Source organism: Sceloporus occidentalis, unplaced genomic scaffold (assembly GCF_023333645.1).
Source record: "Sceloporus occidentalis isolate IW3139 unplaced genomic scaffold, rSceOcc1.0.p SCAF_160, whole genome shotgun sequence".
NCBI classification, from domain to species: Eukaryota; Metazoa; Chordata; class Lepidosauria; order Squamata; family Phrynosomatidae; genus Sceloporus; species Sceloporus occidentalis.
In genome coordinates this window covers 182501-204573 of record NW_028317140.1, presented here as the reverse complement: position 1 = coordinate 204573, position 22073 = coordinate 182501, and the positions used below count along the sequence as shown (strand labels likewise).

At 42.9% G+C, this 22073-nt stretch overlaps 1 protein-coding gene across 1 annotated transcript; it reads right to left on the bottom strand.

Annotated features, from left to right (window-relative positions):
* Positions 1–9821: 9821 nt before the first annotated feature.
* LOC149279797 (transmembrane protein 171-like) lies at positions 9822–10733 on the bottom strand. The gene has a single exon (XM_089500789.1). The coding sequence runs from the start codon at positions 10731–10733 to the stop codon at positions 9822–9824; it is 912 nt and encodes a 303-aa protein (XP_089356915.1).
* Between the last annotated feature and the right edge of the window lie 11340 nt (positions 10734–22073).

Genomic DNA, 22073 nt, shown 5'->3' with positions numbered 1-22073 from the left:
TAAGAAACATGAACTCTAAGGCTGCTGCGCTTCACATTATTCCACATATATAGATTTTATTAAAACGCTGATTTCAATGGGAGAATTTTCCTGCCGCTGATGAAAACGGGACGGAACTGCATAAAAGGAAAAACATCTAGAAGAAAAGAACTTACTACGAATATCTCCTGAGGAAGCCTTGGTGGCGAAACGCGTTGAGGATCTTAATATGGACTTTTATTGTTTCATATACGTATTTTTATTGGATATATTTTATTTATTTATTAAAGCTGGGCCAGTCCCGGAATAAATATATTTTAAATACATTATTTATTCACTGGCACTTTATTGGAACCTACAGAGAAAAGAAGAACACAGACAAGAAACCACTGGGAGATGATCAGGCTTTTTTGCGCATGGTTGGGTGTGCAAAACTCCATGTGAGTGCAATTGTTATATTACCTATTTCACATCAGATTGATACACTGCACCATTGGGTTTCTGCTTCTCTTTTCTAGTCTCTGCCTGGGAATACAAGAAATATTGAGAAAAGGCTTGAAAATCACATTATTTTTGTGAGCGCAACCATTGACCTTAACACTGAATTATAGGTTGAAATTGTCTACACTATTATGGTCTTTCTTCTTTCCTTTTGTCTTACATGAGCGCCCCCAAGTGGATTTCCTTTGGTACTGCTCAGCGTTTGCAGAGTGTTGTTGTTGGGTGGCAGCAGTGAGAACAGAAGGAGGGAGTATACGCATATATATATATTTATTTCCATCTGGAATTATTCACATTTATTACTTTTGGGTTTAACTGGGATTTTTTCACACACTATATATATATACCTAAAACGTATATATATTTTTCTTCAATTATGTTACAGCCAGAAATGTCCTTATTTTCCATGAAAACAGCTCAGTGACCCCAAACTTTTGAATGGTATTTCAGATCCGGTTGCAATAAAATGTAAATGAAAAACATAATCCTCTTTTAAAATGTTTTCTGTGTACAAAGATCAATAGGCCACTATTACATGATATCAGGTGAATGAAATTAGATTTGGGGACACATTAAGTGGATTACTTAAAATTCACTTTTATTTGGGCCATTCTTATCTCCATACATCACACTATACTATCTCTCTTGTGAGGTCATAGTTCTGTAGAATTATCTGTGGACAATGGCAGCTGTAGTTATACAACACGAAGGAAACGAGAACAAAAAGTGTAGGTGTTTCTCGAATTTATTATGATGTTAAGATGTTATTTGGAAAGAAGGAAAAAAAACCCTAGTTTGTGTCTTTTTCCAATTTTGCCACAAACTAGGGAAAAAATTCCTTCTTGAATATTATGTTTTCAGCTTTTGGCCGGGGCTTAGTCCATCCTTCAGGCCATCCAGTCTGGAGTCACAAAGGTAAAGCCAGAAAGACTCTGGCTGCTCGATGACGAGGAAGAGGACGAAGAAGAGGACGAGTCCTTTGTGCTCAACAAGACTGATGGAATCTCCTGAAGTGTCTGCAAGCGGAGATCTGATGCTGGTGTCGGCCGGTACGGGGGGGTTGAACGGCGGCTCTCTATATCCTCCCAATTAATGTCCTGAAAGAATGGATGCCGCCTGATACCCCCTGTGATCCAGAGGCGATGCTGAGGATCTTTCATCAGAAGATGCTTTAGGATGTCCGCAGCGTTTTCGGAGATGTCTTTGACGTACCGAGGGCTTTCATTTACAATGGAATCCAACGCTGCCTTCTTGCAGTTACCGCGATAGAACGGTAACCTTCCGTTAAGCATGTGGAATAGAATCACCCCGAAGGACCACCAGTCCACGGCAACACCGTATGCTTGGTTTAGATGTATTTCGGGGGCCATGTACATGAATGTTCCGCAGCGTCCTGTTGTCTCTGCTGCTCCAAGAATGCCTTCTGCGACAATACCGAAATCGCAGATCTTGGCGTGGCCCTCTCCGTCAAGCAAGATGTTTGCCGGCTTCAGGTCCCGATGTATAACTCCCCGAGCGTGGAGGAACTGGATGCCGCAGATTAATTCAGCCGAATAAAATGCAGCTGTGGTCTCGGGGAGGCAGCCCACCCTCTTCATATACGACCGGAGGCTCCCACCAGCCATATACTCCATCGTGAATAAGGCGCAGGTCTGTGTTTGGAAGCCTGCATATCCGTGGCACAGGAACGGGCTGTCCCGAGCCATCTCCAGGATCCTCCTCTCCTTCAGTAGGGACGGGGGCTTAGCGGCTTTCTTGCGGATGATTTTGACCGCTACCATAGAGTCTCTTCTAGGTACAGAAGCCAACATGACTTTTCCGAATGACCCTTGTCCCAGCACTGAATGGAAGATGAAGCCGGAGGGCGTCATGGGGAGGAGGCTCCGATGATTTTTCGCAATAACACCACTTTCTACCTCACTTCTGCGTCTTTTAACGGGAACCTTTCCCCTTGTGCGCTCCTCCAGATGTTCCTCCGCTCCTTCTTTCTCCTGCTGCCCCAGAGCCTGGATGTTTTTCTCGTTGGAGCTACACGGTTCGGAGAAACCTGTGCTGGTTCTTGGGCATCTTGTTGTCTGCTTTGCCCTCAGGCACAGGCTGCTCTCCTCCCTCTCATTAGCAGTACGCTTGGTCCTCTTCCCCGCTTTTCCTCTTTCTTCCTTGTTACTGCTACTCTCTTTCTTCCTTTTGTTGACCGGGTCTGTACTGGCCAAGTGCTCCTTGTTCTGACCCTCAGTCTTTTTAGCGGTTTTGGTGAAAGCTGTTTTGACTCTTTTGAAAAACGTCCTCACTTTTCTGGGGCAGCATCTCCTTACAATCCACCTCAGTCCATGGAGTAGACAGCAGTCCCCCATAGCTCTCCTTTTTAAAAGGTTCTCCTTTAAATCTCCTCAATCTCTGATGCCGTTGGTAACAACACTTCAAGTCCGCTATGAATAGCTGCTTACAAGTGCGAGCGCCCAACTACACTGAGCAAGCAGAGGAGCGCGCTCCGGCTTTACAGTGTTGTGATGTCACAGACATGTATGATGTCACAATTCACTCACCCGCATAGTGAGGGTTCCGTGCTTCTGCTTTATGGATGTAAATACTCTGGTGGATTTCTTCTAATTTATTGATGGGGCATTTTTGTATCCATCATATAAAATGACCGGGGTGTTAATGTTTGGTGAATTTAAATGCTGCATATAAATGTTTCCCCGCATGAAAAACCCATAAATCCTCTTACTTTCTATTATTTTTACCGATTTGCCTCTTTTCGTGGCGTCCCAATTTTGAGCCCTAACTTCTTTTAATCTCCTGTTCGTCGTGGTGTTAAAAATCCTTCACTATTATTACAGTAAAAGTTTGTTTTTGGGGTTTCTTTATATGCCGGGCAGCTGCATATTCGCCGTTTGTCTGAGTTCTGTCTCTGTTATTTCAGACAATGTCCTTTAGAAGCCCCCGGACTCCGTATCATACGGCCTGCGGGGAACCAGACGATGTCTTACAGGGACTTTCAGTAAATGAGGAATTGGACTTTTAGATATTAAGGCTTTAGTTCCACTGCCGTAAATAATCAGCCCATAGAACCACATGAGATAAAAGCCACTTTTCTTTAATGCTAAGCAGCCTTATTGTATATCCGGCCCGTGACGTATTCTGGCCGCGTTTTACTCTTTATATTTTGGTGCTAATAAATCCTATTTAATAACATGAAAATGGTTGAATATTAAACTTGGAAATAATTGACTCTTTGGCAGGTACACAAACACACAAAAAGAGGAATATTGGTTAAACATGATTGAGTCTTTATGGGGTAAAACACCCTTTTGTTATAAATTTAACTGCAAAACTGTACAAAGCGGTGCAGGACTGAAGAAAGGTGCGTTTTTATGTCTTATTGCCCCAGTAAATATCATATAACTGCAGTCCAGGTGTAATAGAGGCTGTTGGCAGGGCGAGGTGTAGAAATGGTATAAATGGGCTGGTTGGGCAGATAAGTGATGTGGGTAGTTGTGGCAGGTAGGGGACGCCAACCTCGGTATTTACCATTTTTACAACCTTATTGACTATGATGGCGCTATATCATTAACATAATTATAATGCCATGCGGGAAATTAAAAAGGTCAGAGAATGCCGTTTTACCCCACGCTTATTTTTATTAGGGGTAAACAGGAATAAATTCAACAATTACATCTGAGAAAAAAGTATAAAGAGAGACAAATCGAGAAACAACTCATTTTTATTTTCGTTTAATAAAAGTATTGAAACTCTGAACATTAGAAAGCTCCAATAATAATTATTTTCCCAGTTTGCCTCCTGCAGTCGGTTTTGAAAGCGAAGAGGATACGGCAGAGATGGCCGATTTTCCGCGGCCAGAGCGCAGGGAAGTCCGGCTCAGAGACCAGAACATGTTCCGTCTCCCGGCTGAGGAGGCATCATAGAGACGGCGCGGCCAAAAGGGATTCCCAGTCTGCAGGAGACGGCAACCGGAACGTTACTTACAGAAGTATCCAGATCTGGGAAGTAATTTTGTTACATTGTTATATTGCGTGATAAGCGTTACTATAAGTGTTATTTTGTATCTTTTGGGGGGAGGGGCGGTTGGAGTCCAGTACGTCTCCTGCCCTCCAAGTTGATTTTGTGTAAATCGGCACCAAGCCGGCTGAATGCGCCCCCTTACATTTTCGGGTAATTCTTGTGTCTAGAAAGGACTTCAGCATCCGGACATCTTATGCCGTGACAGTATATCGATCGCCGCTCACAAGGAGAAGCCGACAGGCGACGGTCCGGGTGGTTTTGGAGCAATGGAGATGGAAACGTAGTATTTGGGAGCAGATAAGAACCAATCGGGCGTCTGCTCTGCCTGTTTTCCTGATTAGTTCCCGTTCATAGTCATATCCAATGCATGTTTCCATCCCCTTACTGTATTACCCTCTACCACTTCTGCTGGAACGTCGTTCCACTGATCTACCATCTCTACCTTCTCAGTAAGGTACAGGAAGAAGCCTCCTGGCTCCAGCTCCACAGGTGACGTCCACCATCTCTGGAAGACCCCAGCACCGCAGGTCCGCCTGACTGCGAGGGACCCTCTTATCTACAGGGCAATTCTTTCATTATTACGGACCAAAGACGCCGACTCAGCCATTCCCGATTTCGTTGCAGCTGAGTGGGGGACGCTGTAGAGGGGGTCTTGGCTGATGCTGAGGGCCCCTTCTACCTTTTATTGGGCGTATCGATGCCCTTAATATTGTAAGGGGCGTCCTTAGTATTCTTCCTCTACCATTAAGTTATATTTCATTCTACACAATATTTATTTACTATTTTTTATGATTATACCTGGATCTTTTTAATACCAACTGGAGGATCCATTTAAGGTTATATAATATTTTATATATTATTTTCACTTATTATAAGGGGCACAGGCGTCTATTTCTGTTTATAATTAAAGAAGACACTGACATCGCTGGCCATTCCTAGCAGATCTGGTGTTATTCCTCCCCGGGGTTCACTTCCATCAGGCAGAAGACTTATTGGACTTAATTCCACATATATATATATATATATATATATATATATATATGTGTGTGTGTGATATATTATATATATATGTGTGTGTGTGATATATTATATATATATTTATGTGTGTGTGTGTGATATATTATATATATATATGTGTGTGTGTGATATATATATGTATATATATATATGTGTGTGTGTGATATATTATATATATATATATATGTGTGTGTGTGTGTGATATATATATATGTGTGTGTGTGATATATTATATATATATGTGTGTGTGTGATATATATATATGTGTGTGTGTGATATATTATATATATATATGTGTGTGTGTGTGTGATATAATATATAAATATATATGTGTGTGTGTGATATATTATATATATATGTGTGTGTGTGATATATATATATATATATATATATGTGTGTGTGATATATATATATATATGTGTGTGTGATATATATGTATATATATATATGTGTGTGTGTGATATATTATATATATATATGTGTGTGTGTGTGTGTGATATATTATATATATATATATATATGTGTGTGTGTGATATTATATATATATGTGTGTGTGTGTGATATATTATACATATATATATGTATGTGTGTGATATATATTATATATATATATATATATGTGTGTGTGTGATATATTATATATATATATATATATGTGTGTGTCTGTGATATATTATATATATATATATATATATATATATATATATATATGTGTGTGTGATATATATATATATATGTGTGTGTGATATATATATATATGTGTGTGTGATATATTATATATATATGTGTGTGTGATATATTATATATATGTATATATGTGTGTATAATAAATATATATATTGGTTTCAGGGAATTATTACGTTTGTATTAGAATCCAGTTATTCTTTAATAAATATTTTTTCTATATTTGGTTTAATATTGATGCAGTAGTCCCTTGATCAGGTAAACTCTTATACTAATAGCTCTATTCTTATTTTCCGATAGAAAGTCCGCACCGGATATCCGGCTCAACATCAGCTGTTTGAAGGGTCATTTTTTGTTTTGTATAAAAGGAGGACGCCGGCCGGCAGCGACATCCCGGTTGTTTTTGAGCTGAGCCTTCCTGACTGGCAGAGAATAATAAAACATCAACACCGTGCAAGAAGCCGCCCGTCTCTGGATGCAGTTCGGTAGGAATATACACTTTGTTTTTTTTTTTAGAAACTCCCCTCCTCTATAATCCGGCCTCAAATAGAGATCGGGTTATAATTCTAGAATCCAGATCCCCCGCAGCGCTGCTGGAGACCTGGATTCTCCTTTCTGTCAGCCGGTGAGGGTCCGTGCCATGCGCGGAGACATCCTCTGCTTCTCCCCTCCCCTCCACTTTGCTTCTCCCTTCCACTTCCGCTGGGGCTTCTGTTACTGAACGCCGGCGTCACGTGACCTTCCATTGACCATATATTTATATATATATATTTATATTTTATTGTGTATTATCTATTCTTTTTTTGTCTATATTAATGAAAGCATATTTTTATACCTATTTTAGCGCTGTCAGTTTTTCTTATGTCAGGGGGTATAAAGCATCTCAGGGAGAACAGTGGCATATCGGGGGTATAAGGCATATCAGGGGGCACAGTGGCATATCGGGGGTATAAGGCATATCAGGGGGCACAGTGGCATATCAGGGGTATAAGGCATATCTAGGGGCACAATGGCATATAGGGGGTTAAAGGCATATCAGGAGACACAGTGGCATATAAGGGGTAAAAGGCACATCAGGGGATAGAGTGGCATATAGGGGGGTATAAGGGATATCAGGGGACAGAGTGGCATATAGGGGGGTATAAGGGATATCAGGGAGGGAGAGTGGCATATAGGGGGGTATAAGGGATATCAGGGCGGGAGAGTGGCATATAGGGGGGTATAAGGGATATCAGGGCGGGAGAGTGGCATATAGGGGGGTATAAGGGATATCAGGGCGGGAGAGTGGCATATAGGAGGTATAAGGGATATCAGGGCGGGAGAGTGGCATATAGGAGGTATAAGGAATATCAGGGGATAGAGTGGCATATAGGGGGCTATAAGGGATATCAGGGGATAGAGTGGCATATAGGGGGGTATAAGGGATATCAGGGAGGGAGAGTGGCATATAGGGGGGTATAAGGGATATCAGGGCGGGAGAGTGGCATATAGGAGGTATAAGGGATATCAGGGCGGGAGAGTGGCATATAAGAGGTATAAGGGATATCAGGGCGGGAGAGTGGCATATAGGGAGGTATAAGGGATATCAGGGCGGGAGAGTGGCATATAGGAGGTATAAGGGATATCAGGGCGGGAGAGTGGCATATAGGAGGTATAAGGGATATCAGGGGATAGAGTGGCATATAGGAGGTATAAGGGATATCGGGGACAGAGTGGCATATAGGGGGGTATAAGGGATATCAGGGGACAGAGTGGCATATAGGGGGGTATAAGGCATTTCTGAGGCAGAGTGGCAAGCTGGGGGTGAGATTGCATAACTGGCGTCAGGTTGGCAAATAAAAGAAAATATAAACAAGAGGCATTTTTCTCCATAATAGTTTTTATTAAATATGAAAAAATAGTTTACATGAATTAATATTTACTAGTAAAACTTTTTTGGGTATTTTGGTAAAGCTTAGTTTGAGAAATAATGTGTTTTGGGTTCTTGTACCTGTAAAATATAGCTTTAATTATTATGTCAGTAAAATAAGAAGGCGGATAGAGAAATGCCAGTGTGATAAAGAGATGAAAGTGTTAATGACAAATCTTAATTTAAATTATACGTTTTTATTTTAAATAAATGAAAAATGTGCATTTTTTTTTTTATCCGAAAAAATAATCGGCCAACGAATAGATTATGAAAGTAATCGTTAGTTTCAGCCCTAGTATACATATATATATAAATAATAGAATAGCTTGCGATCGCCCACGGGGTCACGAGTCCTTTGTAGGCTCCTCGGGGGGAGTGCACCCTGGAACACGCGTACCCCTCGTTGGTCTTTTGTTCTGTACACTTTCATTAAGGGGAACTGATGATGTTTTATGGAACTTCTTTTATTAACACAATGAATCATTTTATATATATTTTGGATATAAATCAAAAAATATATCTCTTTTGGACATTTTTAGTTTAAAGGGATTTTTTATGTGATTGAGGATGAGATCTGTGGCAAAAAGTGACAAAGATTAATATATCCGATACCCATCATATTAATATATAATACCCATCATGAAGATCCCTTCTCCTCCTACCATCCTTACAGCGGCTGCACGAACCAATCAACAACAACCAGCCACTTATAAGGGAGCGATAACTTAATAGGGAGGAATAATCTTACAGCAAAGGAACGTAGCGGCAATTACTATCATTAGGAGCTTTTATCCATCATGGCAATCTAGAGATTTGTTTGCAGATTCTACAAACATAACAGGAACATTCAAAATTGAGAAAACAATAGGTAAAAGTGTACATGCGCTACAACACTCTGTGGGAATCCCACGTTCCCACACTTCAACAAGATAAAAAGACAGATATTGGTGGTGCAACGACAGAAGTAAATATGAACGTAACTAACCCTCACCCCAATGGGTTATATAGAATAAATGGCATTAAAAAAAATAATAATAATAATAATAATTAATAATAATATAATAAATATAATAATAGTGCACTCTGTATGATAAAAGCAACATTTAAAAAAATAAATTATAAAAAACATTCTGATGAGTCAGACAAAGACTGACTCAAATCATCAGCGCCTGGTGTGATTAGGGATCACGCACCCAACTGTATTTGAATGGAAATATCTTGCCTAGAGCCGGTAACCTGGCTCCAGGGATAAAGAACACGGTGCTGACTTAGGGCAGGACTCCCCCTTTAAGGTGATGGACAGCAGAGTGGATCCAGCAGAGTGTATGGCGTATATGTATATAAACACATTGATCTCACATGTAAGAGATTTATGTTATAGATTCCATACGATAATGTGACCTCGTACACGCGGTATATCCAACACACACACAAACGCACACAGATACTGTTTGAGGGGCAACCATGAAAAGATGTCATTTTATTTATCCGTTATTTAAGGTGGAAGTCTCACGGGGGGGAAAAAAACATTTCAACAGGCGTCATGTACGGTGCCGGCACTGACCAAAAACCCGGTCTGATTTCAGTCCTTTATCTCCAGACCTGGATATTGTCAGATGTGATGTTTTGGGTGACGCTTCCGGCTCAAACTCTGTACTGAGTCGAAATGTTAGAAAAAAAACCCCCCAATAGTTCAGTCTTTCAACGTTTAGGGTCCTGGTGCGAGCTCATAGTCACTCGACTCCGATGATTGGGAAAACGAGTAATACGATGATGATGATGATGAGCTCTCTTCAGGATCCGCCTGAGAAGGGCATATGTCCTCATATCTTGGAGGTGGCTCCGAAGGGATAGGCTCGTTGATGTATTCTATTCTCGGCCCCCATCGCCATGGAACGGTGTGTATGTCTTCCCCGTCGCTTCCGCCGGAATCACGGTCGCCCCTTTCAAACAGGACGCTGTCGTAGGAAGGAGGGTCCCTGCTCATTGGCCAATCATCTCCTCCTGCAAAAGGTGGAGGTGGGGCTGACGGGACCGTGAAGACTTCGTCACCCACACTTACAGGAAGCGGCTGATATCTGCAGGCTTCTGGGTCCTCCTCAGAGTCGCCGTCCCGACGGTTTTTACTCAGACAGATAGCCAGGCAGTAACACAAGACGATTAGTATGATTACGATTGTCTGCAGTAAGGGAGTTTCACAGACTTTAGGGGGTTTGTCTGTGTTGGATACCGGCTTGCAGGCTGGAAACACAAGTCCTGGGATACTAATCAGTACCCCGCAAGCCAGTAACAGGATCCCGAGTATTACGAACTGCACAAACTGCCGGCTTTTCCCGCAGAGGAAGCTGCTATCTGGATCCGTCGGGTCTCCTTCTAATTCCCTCCTTCTCCTCTCTCGTTGGGCAGTAAACTCTGCCATCATTAAATATGCCAGCCCTATCCCGGCAAGTACCGGGCCCGTCGCCTTGTAGGTGATACAGCTGTCGGACTGGCATGTCGCGAACCCATAGACAGAAAGTAGAGATCCGCCGCATAAGAGCGCCCAGCCAAACACAAACAGCGTGAATGTTATTCTTCTGCTTGTGCCAGGGCTAGGAGTGCCGGAGCAAGTGCGCTCCATGACGGCTGAAACGTGTACCTGTCGGGTGTCAGTCAAAGATGTTCAGGTGCAGAGACTCGCACCTATGTGCCGGCTATTGCGTGCACACGAATGAAGGCCTTTTAATCTCTGCCTATTTTGTCTTTTTAAAGTCAATTGAAAGCTCAGTTTTGCTCCCTGTCGTGGACAGGTAACTGTTATGCTCAGTACTGCTACTGCTCACAATCTGAAACAACCAGAGTGTCTGGATGCGCTTTTACAGAACATCACAGCATTGTGATGTCACAGCACTATGACATCACAGTCAGGGCAGGCTGTACCACAGTGCAAATGCCATGGGGGTGTTCTGTCCTGCTTCCAAATACCAATACAGCTGCCGCTTTCACAAATGACAGTGTTTTATTCCACAACCCCGCCTCCTAACACGGAGTGGTTTCTTCCAAAGAGACTTTCTGCAGTCTTAAGAAGTAAGGGCTTCTTTTGACGTTGCGCATGCTTCATAGAAATACTTGTGACTTGTTAATAGATGACAATGTTGAGGATACTTGGCCAGAAGAATAAACACTGTTTACACGTAATAAAAGACAATTAACCCTTTAAGCACCAGACTGGTTTCGTGACCGAGGATTTTTTGACACTTTGGCGGAGCTCGTGTTTAGCTGTAATTCTCTTCATTTAGTGAACCCATGCAAGTTTCATATATATCATATTTTTTTTCAGGACAATTGTCATCTAATTTTCAAAAAATTTATGAAAATTGAAAAAATACCTTTTTTTTCACGCATCAATGTCATATGTTACAGCCTATGCCCCGGAGTATGCGGGCTGTATCCACTAAATGACTGTGGCTGCCTTATCCATACAGGTATATGGACAGGCTGCCTGCGGGAGACGGAAGCCGCAAGGGCGCCCCCTCCCATCCCCTGTAAGTTATTCAGTCACGTGTCTTTCGATGGAAAGTAACATAGTAACATAGTAACATAGTTCATAAGGTTGAAAAAAGACCAAAGTCCATCAAGTTCAACCTATATACATATTGTGTCCCTACTGTGTTGATCCAGAGGAAGGCAAAAAAACCCTTATGAAGCAGATGCCAATTGCCCCATACCAGGGGGAAAATTCCTTCCCGACTCCAAATATGGCAATCAGAATAAATCCCTGGATCAACGTTCTGTCCCTATTAATCTAATATCCATAACTTGTAATATTATTGCTTTCAAGAAACACGTCCAGGCTCCTTTTGAACTCTTTTATTGCGTTTACCATAACCACTTCCTCTGGCAGAGAGTTCCATAATCTCACCGCTCTTACTGTAAAGAACCCCCGTCTGTGCTGGTGTAGAAACCTTCTTTCCTCCAGCCGTAGAGGATGTCCCCTTGTTATAGATACAGTCCTGGGTATAAATAGGTCCTGGGAGTGATCTCTGTACTGTCCCCTTATATATTTATACATAGTTATTAAATCCCCCCTAAGCCGTCTTTTTTCCAAGCTAAATAACCCTAATTCTGATAATCTTTCTGGGTACTGTAGTCCTCCCATTCCCCTTATTACTCTGGTTGCCCGTCTTTGAACCCTCTCCAGCTCCACTATATCTTTCTTGTACACTGGTGCCCAGTACTGTACACAGTATTCCATGTGTGGTCTGACTAGTGACTTGTACAGTGGTAGAATTATTTCCTTGTCGTGGGCATCTATGCCCCTTTTGATGCACCCCATGATTTTATTTGCCTTAGCAGCAGCTGCCTGACACTGGTCGCTACAGGTAAATTTACTGTTAACTAAAACTCCTAAGTCCTTTTCCATGTCAGTCGTCCCCAGTGTTTTCCCATTTAATACATATTCCCAGCCTGGATTTTTCTTCCCCATGTGCATAACCTTACATTTATCTGTGTTGAACCTCATCTGCCACATCCCAGCCCAAGCCTCCAACCTATGCAGATCCATTTGTAATCGTGCACTGTCCTCTATTGTGTTAACCACGTTACAGAGCTTAGTATCGTCTGCAAAGATTGATACTTTACTATACAATCCCTCTACAAGGTCATTAATAAATATATTAAAAAGAATAGGACCCAAAACTGACCCCTGTGGTACCCCACTAGCAACAGTCACCCACTCAGAGTATGTACCATTAATAACCACCCTCTGTTTCCTATCACTGAGCCAGTTACTTACCCACATACACACATTCTCCCCCAGCCCAAGCATTCTCATTTTATGTACCAGCCTTTTATGTGGCACCGTATCAAATGCTTTGGAAAAATCAAGATATACGACATCCAGCGATTCACCCCGATCCAGTCTTGAGCTCACCTCCTCATAAAAGCTGATCAGGTTAGTTTGACAGGACCGATCCCTTGTAAACCCAATGCTGATATGGAGTCATACACTTATTTTCATTGAGATTCTCCAAAATAGCATCTCTTAGGAAACCCTCAAACAGTTTACACACAACAGAAGTTAAACTAACAGGCCTATAATTCCCCGGGTCACTTTTTGTCCCCTTTTTGAATATTGGCACAACATTTGCTATGCGCCAGTCCTGGGGAACAGACCCTGTCACTATAGAGTCCTTGAATATTAAAAATAGGGGTCTGTCTATTACATTACTTAACTCCCTTAGAACGCGGGGGTGAATGCCATCTGGACCTGGTGATTTGTCTATTTTGATTTTTTTTAGGCGGCACTGCACTTCTTCCTGGGTTAGACAGGCGACATGTACTGGGGCAGTTATCTCATCCTGCTGTATATTACCTGGCATTTAATTTTCCTCTGTGAATACAGCAGAGAAGAATATATTTAATAGATTAGCTTTTTCCTGATCCCCGTCTATAACTTCTCCCTCATTACTTTTTAAGGGGCCAACGCTTTCATTTTTAACCTTTTTACTATTTATATAGTTAAAGAACATTTTGGGGTTTGTCTTACTCTCTTTGGCAATGAGTCTTTCTGTCTCCACTTTTGCTGCTTTTATCTGATTTTTACATATTTTATTTTTTTCCCCCGATAGCTTTTTAGTGCTTCCTCACTGCCTTCCTGTTTTAGTAGCTTAAATGCCTTTTTTGCCATTTATTACCCCCTTTACATTTTTATTTATCCACGTTGGTTTTCTCTTGTTCCTGACTCTTTTATTCCCATACGGTATGTACCTTTCACAGTGAGAATTTAAGATATCCTTAAAAATCTCCCATTGAGTGTCTGTACTCTTGTTTTTGAGGACATTTTCCCAATTTACAGTGTTAAGGGCTTCTCTTAGTTGATCAAACTTTGCCTTCCTAAAGTTCATGGTTCTTGTGGCTCCTCTAAGAGTTCCCTTATTGAAGGACAAGTTATAATGTATCATATTGTGATCACTATTTCCTAGATGCCCCCTGACCTGCACATTAGTTACTCTGTCAGGTCTGTTGGTTAATATTAAGTCCAGTAGGGCGCCCCCTCTGGTCGGGTCCTGTACCATTTGGGACAGATAATTATCCTTACTTATAGTCAGAAACCGGTTTCCTTTATGAGATTCACAGGTCTCTGTTTCCCAGTTTATGTCGGGATAGTTAACGTCCCCCATAATAACCACCTCATTGTGATTTGCTGCCTTGTTTATTTGCTTTAATAATTGATCTTCTGCTGCTTCCATTATATTTGGTGGCTTATAGCAAACCCCGATCAGTATTTTATTATTTTTCTTTCCATATATTTCTACCCATAATGACTCCACATTATCATTTCCCTCACATATATTCTCCCGCAGTGTGGCCTTTAGGCTGGACTTTACATAAAGGCAAACTCCTCCCCCTTTTCGTTTTTTTCGATCCTTCCTGAATAGACTATAACCCTGTATGTTAACCGCCCAGTCATAGCTATCATCCAACCATGTCTCTGTTATACCCACTATGTCATAGTTTTCTTCAGACATTATTAACTCCAGTTCGTCAGTTTTATTGGTCAGACTTCTGGCATTAGTAAGCATACAATTTAGAGGTGTATGGTTTTTTTCCCTATGAAGCCTATCCCTATTGACTATTCTAACCCCTCCCTCCGCTCCACCCCCAGGTACATTTATAAGCCCCAGCTTTCTATCTACACTATCTTCCCCTTCTATATTGTAGTTTCCCTCCCCCCCTTTACCTAGTTTAAACACTCCTCCACCCTTCTGGCCATCTTCTCCCCGAGCACAGCTGCACCCTCCCCATTGAGGTGCAGCCCGTCCCTACCGTAGAGCCTGTATCCGACAGAGAAGTCGGCCCAGTTCTCCATGAACCCAAACCCCTCCTTCCTACACCAGCTTCTGAGCCACTTGTTTAGCTCCCTAATCTCCCGCTGCCTCTCTGGTGTGGCACGTGGTACAGGTAATATTTCAGAAAATACTACCTTGGAGGTCCTTGCCTTAAGCTTGCTACCTAAGTCCCTGAAATCATTTTTAAGGACACTCCGCCTACCTCTCACTTTGTCATTGGTGCCAATGTGCACCATGACTGCTGGGTCTTCTCCAGCCCCTCCCAGTAATCTGTCAACCCGATCCGCGATGTGCCGAACTCGAGCGCCAGGCAGACAACACACTGTTCGGCGATCCCGGTCTTTGTGACAGATCGCCCTGTCTGTCCCCCTAATAATTGAGTCCCCCACTACCAGCACCTGTCTGGCCTGCCCTGCGCTCCTCCTTCCCTCCTTACTGGAGCAGACACCCCTCTGGTGGTCAGAGGCAGTGACTTGCTGCAGTACTGCTAACTCTGAACTAACATCCCCCTCATCTGCCAACCGGGCAAACTTGTTGGGGTGTGCTAGATCAGGACTAGCCTCCCTGGCGCTTTTACCCCTACCCCGCCTTCTAACTGTAACCCAGCTAGCTGCCTGACTGTCCTGTACCTCCATCCCGCTATCCTCCCCCACCTCTACCTGCGAGAGAGCTTGCTCAGTGAGCAGCAGACTCCTCTCCAAGTTGTCAATAGATCTCAGTGTTGCCAGTTGCTCCTCTAGACTCAGGATTTGTGCTTCCAAATGAGCAACCCGCACACATCTCGCACAGCAATATGCACCCTCGAAGCGCTGATCAAGGATTGCATACATTGAGCAAGATGTACACCTGACCGCATTGTCAAACATGGAGGACAACTTGGCAATGGGGATAGCTCATAGTATATTGTCACAGTCTAGGAAAGGCTGTAGCGATTGCAGAGAGAGGACCCCTCGGTGCCACTATACATATTGTTAGCTCTTAGCCCTTCTGGGCCATGTACGTGCCACATATATAGCTGGCCCTTAGAGTGTTAAACACTCACTAAAACGCCACCTGTTCAGAGAAGCTTACAATCTATCCTCCTAATACCCTCCACCTGCATCTTGTTCCGCCCCATCACCGTAGAGCCCTCCGTCCGCTGACTTCCCCATTATATAACGCTTCCAGGCAGCTGCATATCAGCCATTTGTATGATTCTCGCTCTGTTATCTGATCCCCAATCTACTAAACCCCCCCGACTCCTTATCATACTGCCTGTGGGGAACAATAGAATGGCTCAGTCTTAATCACCCAGCTGACTCTCCGACTAATGAAAGTCTGTGGGGGAACGGACTTCATTACCATTGCCATAAAGCGTCAGCTCAGTGTGGTGTTTGAGCCGGAAAAGTCACCCAAAATATCACATGACTGACAGCAACGGCGGCTCCAGGGCTGCAGATAAAGGGAGTTTATGCTTCTATTGATATTCTGGGCTGTAAATATCCATATTTAGGGGAAAAAAAAACATTCTATAGTTTAATTTTGTTATTATTACGTTAGGGAGAGATGGTGAAAAGGTAACACTTTAGGAGTCCTGACACCTGAGTATCACATAAATAAGTGCTTAGTTACTGCCACACAATTCCCAACTATCCATGTCTCAGAGAGACAGTCCCTCTGTGGTTACTCTGCCTCCACCATTCTCACATCAGCACCTTACCCACTCAGCTGTCAATCAGCACCTCACTTCCGTAACCAGAGTCCCCTTCCTCAGAACGAGTGGGCGGAGCTAGCTGCACTTCGCCGCTCCAGACGCCAAATCCAGTATGTTGAGTTCTAAACAAGCGAGACACAAATCTTTAGTTCACACCACAGGACAGGAGCAGAGTCTGTGGACAGCCCGCCCCCACCATAGAGTCCGCGTAGGAGACGAGTGGCGGCCTAGCAACCAAGTGTGGTTAAGCGCTGTGACGTCAGGTACTATTTTATTTGCTGCACAGTTTGTATGTAATAATCCCCACATAGCAGAAGGAATGATGTCAGCAAAATAACTCAACCGGTCACTAATACCCTGGAACACTCTAAAACTATCTTTAACGTCATCGTTTTAGAGAGATTGTTCCAGACGCTCCAACATGCAGATGTGGCTGTGATGGTAGTTGCTATATATCCTATCACTCAAGTGCCCCTGTTCACGTTTGCCAGTCCCTCTTTTCTAGGAACTCAGGTTGTTTGCTGGGTATGAGGGTATAACGGGGTTCTACAGCCCTAAAAGCCCCCATGCTTATTACTCATGTATACCGCAGGTTACAATCACCTCTGCGCTTTACCTAATATAAGAAACATGAACTCTAAGGCTGCTGCGCTTCACATTATTCCACATATATAGATTTTATTAAAACGCTGATTTCAATGGGAGAATTTTCCTGCCGCTGATAAAAACGGGACGGAACTGCATAAAAGGAAGAACATCTAGAAGAAAAGAACTTACTACGAATATCTCCTGAGGAAGCCTTGGTGGCGAAACGCGTTGAGGATCTTAATATGGACTTTTATTGTTTCATATACGTATTTTTATTGGATATATTTTATTTATTTATTAAAGCTGGGCCAGTCCCGGAATAAATATATTTTAAATACATTATTTATTCACTGGCACTTTATTGGAACCTACAGAGAAAAGAAGAACACAGACAAGAAACCACTGGGAGATGATCAGGCTTTTTTGCGCATGGTTGGGTGTGCAAAACTCCATGTGAGTGCAATTATTATATTACCTATTTCACATCAGATTGATACACTGCACCATTGGGTTTCTGCTTCTCTTTTCTAGTCTCTGCCTGGGAATACAAGAAATATTGAGAAAAGGCTTGAAAATCACATTATTTTTGTGAGCGCAACCATTGACCTTAACACTGAATTATAGGTTGAAATTGTCTACACTATTATGGTCTTTCTTCTTTCCTTTTGTCTTACATGAGCGCCCCCAAGTGGATTTCCTTTGGTACTGCTCAGCGTTTGCAGAGTGTTGTTGTTGGGTGGCAGCAGTGAGAACAGAAGGAGGGAGTATACGCATATATATATATTTATTTCCATCTGGAATTATTCACATTTATTACTTTTGGGTTTAACTGGGATTTTTTCACACACTATATATATATACCTAAAACGTATATATATTTTTCTTCAATTATGTTACAGCCAGAAATGTCCTTATTTTCCATGAAAACAGCTCAGTGACCCCAAACGTTTGAATGGTATTTCAGATCCGGTTGCAATAAAATGTAAATGAAAAACATAATCCTCTTTTAAAATGTTTTCTGTGTACAAAGATCAATAGGCCACTATTACATGATATCAGGTGAATGAAATTAGATTTGGGGACACATTAAGTGGATTACTTAAAATTCACTTTTATTTGGGCCATTCTTATCTCCATACATCACACTATACTATCTCTCTTGTGAGGTCATAGTTCTGTAGAATTATCTGTGGACAATGGCAGCTGTAGTTATACAACACGAAGGAAACGAGAACAAAAAGTGTAGGTGTTTCTCGAATTTATTATGATGTTAAGATGTTATTTGGAAAGAAGGAAAAAAAACCCTAGTTTGTGTCTTTTTCCAATTTTGCCACAAACTAGGGAAAAAATTCCTTCTTGAATATTATGTTTTCAGCTTTTGGCCGGGGCTTAGTCCATCCTTCAGGCCATCCAGTCTGGAGTCACAAAGGTAAAGCCAGAAAGACTCTGGCTGCTCGATGACGAGGAAGAGGACGATGAAGAGGACGAGTCCTTTGTGCTCAACAAGACTGATGGAATCTCCTGAAGTGTCTGCAAGCGGAGATCTGATGCTGGTGTCGGCCGGTACGGGGGGGTTGAACGGCGGCTCTCTATATCCTCCCAATTAATGTCCTGAAAGAATGGATGCCGCCTGATACCCCCTGTGATCCAGAGGCGATGCTGAGGATCTTTCATCAGAAGATGCTTTAGGATGTCCGCAGCGTCTTCGGAGATGTCTTTGACGTACCGAGGGCTTTCATTTACAATGGAATCCAACGCTGCCTTCTTGCAGTTACCGCGATAGAACGGTAACCTTCCGTTAAGCATGTGGAATAGAATCACCCCGAAGGACCACCAGTCCACGGCAACACCGTATGCTTGGTTTAGATGTATTTCGGGGGCCATGTACATGAATGTTCCGCAGCGTCCTGTTGTCTCTGCTGCTCCAAGAATGCCTTCTGCGACAATACCGAAATCGCAGATCTTGGCGTGGCCCTCTCCGTCAAGCAAGATGTTTGCCGGCTTCAGGTCCCGATGTATAACTCCCCGAGCGTGGAGGAACTGGATGCCGCAGATTAATTCAGCCGAATAAAATGCAGCTGTGGTCTCGGGGAGGCAGCCCACCCTCTTCATATACGACCGGAGGCTCCCACCAGCCATATACTCCATCGTGAATAAGGCGCAGGTCTGTGTTTGGAAGCCTGCATATCCGTGGCACAGGAACGGGCTGTCCCGAGCCATCTCCAGGATCCTCCTCTCCTTCAGTAGGGACGGGGGCTTAGCGGCTTTCTTGCGGATGATTTTGACCGCTACCATAGAGTCTCTTCTAGGTACAGAAGCCAACATGACTTTTCCGAATGACCCTTGTCCCAGCACTGAATGGAAGATGAAGCCGGAGGGCGTCATGGGGAGGAGGCTCCGATGATTTTTCGCAATAACACCACTTTCTACCTCACTTCTGCGTCTTTTAACGGGAACCTTTCCCCTTGTGCGCTCCTCCAGATGTTCCTCCGCTCCTTCTTTCTCCTGCTGCCCCAGAGCCTGGATGTTTTTCTCGTTGGAGCTACACGGTTCGGAGAAACCTGTGCTGGTTCTTGGGCATCTTGTTGTCTGCTTTGCCCTCAGGCACAGGCTGCTCTCCTCCCTCTCATTAGCAGTACGCTTGGTCCTCTTCCCCGCTTTTCCTCTTTCTTCCTTGTTACTGCTACTCTCTTTCTTCCTTTTGTTGACCGGGTCTGTACTGGCCAAGTGCTCCTTGTTCTGACCCTCAGTCTTTTTAGCGGTTTTGGTGAAAGCTGTTTTGACTCTTTTGAAAAACGTCCTCACTTTTCTGGGGCAGCATCTCCTTACAATCCACCTCAGTCCATGGAGTAGACAGCAGTCCCCCATAGCTCTCCTTTTTAAAAGGTTCTACTTTTAAATCTCCTCAATCTCTGATGCCGTTGGTAACAACACTTCAAGTCCGCTATGAATAGCTGCTTACAAGTGCGAGCGCCCAACTACACTGAGCAAGCAGAGGAGCGCGCTCCGGCTTTACAGTGTTGTGATGTCACAGACATGTATGATGTCACAATTCACTCACCCGCATAGTGAGGGTTCCGTGCTTCTGCTTTATGGATGTAAATACTCTGGTGGATTTCTTCTAATTTATTGATGGGGCATTTTTGTATCCATCATATAAAATGACCGGGGTGTTAATGTTTGGTGAATTTAAATGCTGCATATAAATGTTTCCCCGCATGAAAAACCCATAAATCCTCTTACTTTCTATTATTTTTACCGATTTGCCTCTTTTCGTGGCGTCCCAATTTTGAGCCCTAACTTCTTTTAATCTCCTGTTCGTCGTGGTGTTAAAAATCCTTCACTATTATTACAGTAAAAGTTTGTTTTTGGGGTTTCTTTATATGCCGGGCAGCTGCATATTCGCCGTTTGTCTGAGTTCTGTCTCTGTTATTTCAGACAATGTCCTTTAGAAGCCCCCGGACTCCGTATCATACGGCCTGCGGGGAACCAGACGATGTCTTACAGGGACTTTCAGTAAATGAGGAATTGGACTTTTAGATATTAAGGCTTTAGTTCCACTGCCGTAAATAATCAGCCCATAGAACCACATGAGATAAAAGCCACTTTTCTTTAATGCTAAGCAGCCTTATTGTATATCCGGCCCGTGACGTATTCTGGCCGCGTTTTACTCTTTATATTTTGGTGCTAATAAATCCTATTTAATAACATGAAAATGGTTGAATATTAAACTTGGAAATAATTGAGTCTTTGGCAGGTACACAAACACACAAAAAGAGGAATATTGGTTAAACATGATTGAGTCTTTATGGGGTAAAACACCCTTTTGTTATAAATTTAACTGCAAAACTGTACAAAGCGGTGCAGGACTGAAGAAAGGTGCGTTTTTATGTCTTATTGCCCCAGTAAATATCATATAACTGCAGTCCAGGTGTAATAGAGGCTGTTGGCAGGGCGAGGTGTAGAAATGGTATAAATGGGCTGGTTGGGCAGATAAGTGATGTGGGTAGTTGTGGCAGGTAGGGGACGCCAACCTCGGTATTTACCATTTTTACAACCTTATTGACTATGATGGCGCTATATCATTAACATAATTATAATGCCATGCGGGAAATTAAAAAGGTCAGAGAATGCCGTTTTACCCCACGCTTATTTTTATTAGGGGTAAACAGGAATAAATTCAACAATTACATCTGAGAAAAAAGTATAAAGAGAGACAAATCGAGAAACAACTCATTTTTATTTTCGTTTAATAAAAGTATTGAAACTCTGAACATTAGAAAGCTCCAATAATAATTATTTTCCCAGTTTGCCTCCTGCAGTCGGTTTTGAAAGCGAAGAGGATACGGCAGAGATGGCCGATTTTCCGCGGCCAGAGCGCAGGGAAGTCCGGCTCAGAGACCAGAACATGTTCCGTCTCCCGGCTGAGGAGGCATCATAGAGACGGCGCGGCCAAAAGGGATTCCCAGTCTGCAGGAGACGGCAACCGGAACGTTACTTACAGAAGTATCCAGATCTGGGAAGTAATTTTGTTACATTGTTATATTGCGTGATAAGCGTTACTATAAGTGTTATTTTGTATCTTTTGGGGGGAGGGGCGGTTGGAGTCCAGTACGTCTCCTGCCCTCCAAGTTGATTTTGTGTAAATCGGCACCAAGCCGGCTGAATGCGCCCCCTTACATTTTCGGGTAATTCTTGTGTCTAGAAAGGACTTCAGCATCCGGACATCTTATGCCGTGACAGTATATCGATCGCCGCTCACAAGGAGAAGCCGACAGGCGACGGTCCGGGTGGTTTTGGAGCAATGGAGATGGAAACGTAGTATTTGGGAGCAGATAAGAACCAATCG

What these genes read in the sequence shown, in the direction of transcription:
- LOC149279797 (XM_089500789.1), bottom strand. Translation starts at nt 10,733, where the DNA reads ATGGAGCGCACTTGCTCCGGCACTCCTAGCCCTGGCACAAGCAGAAGA.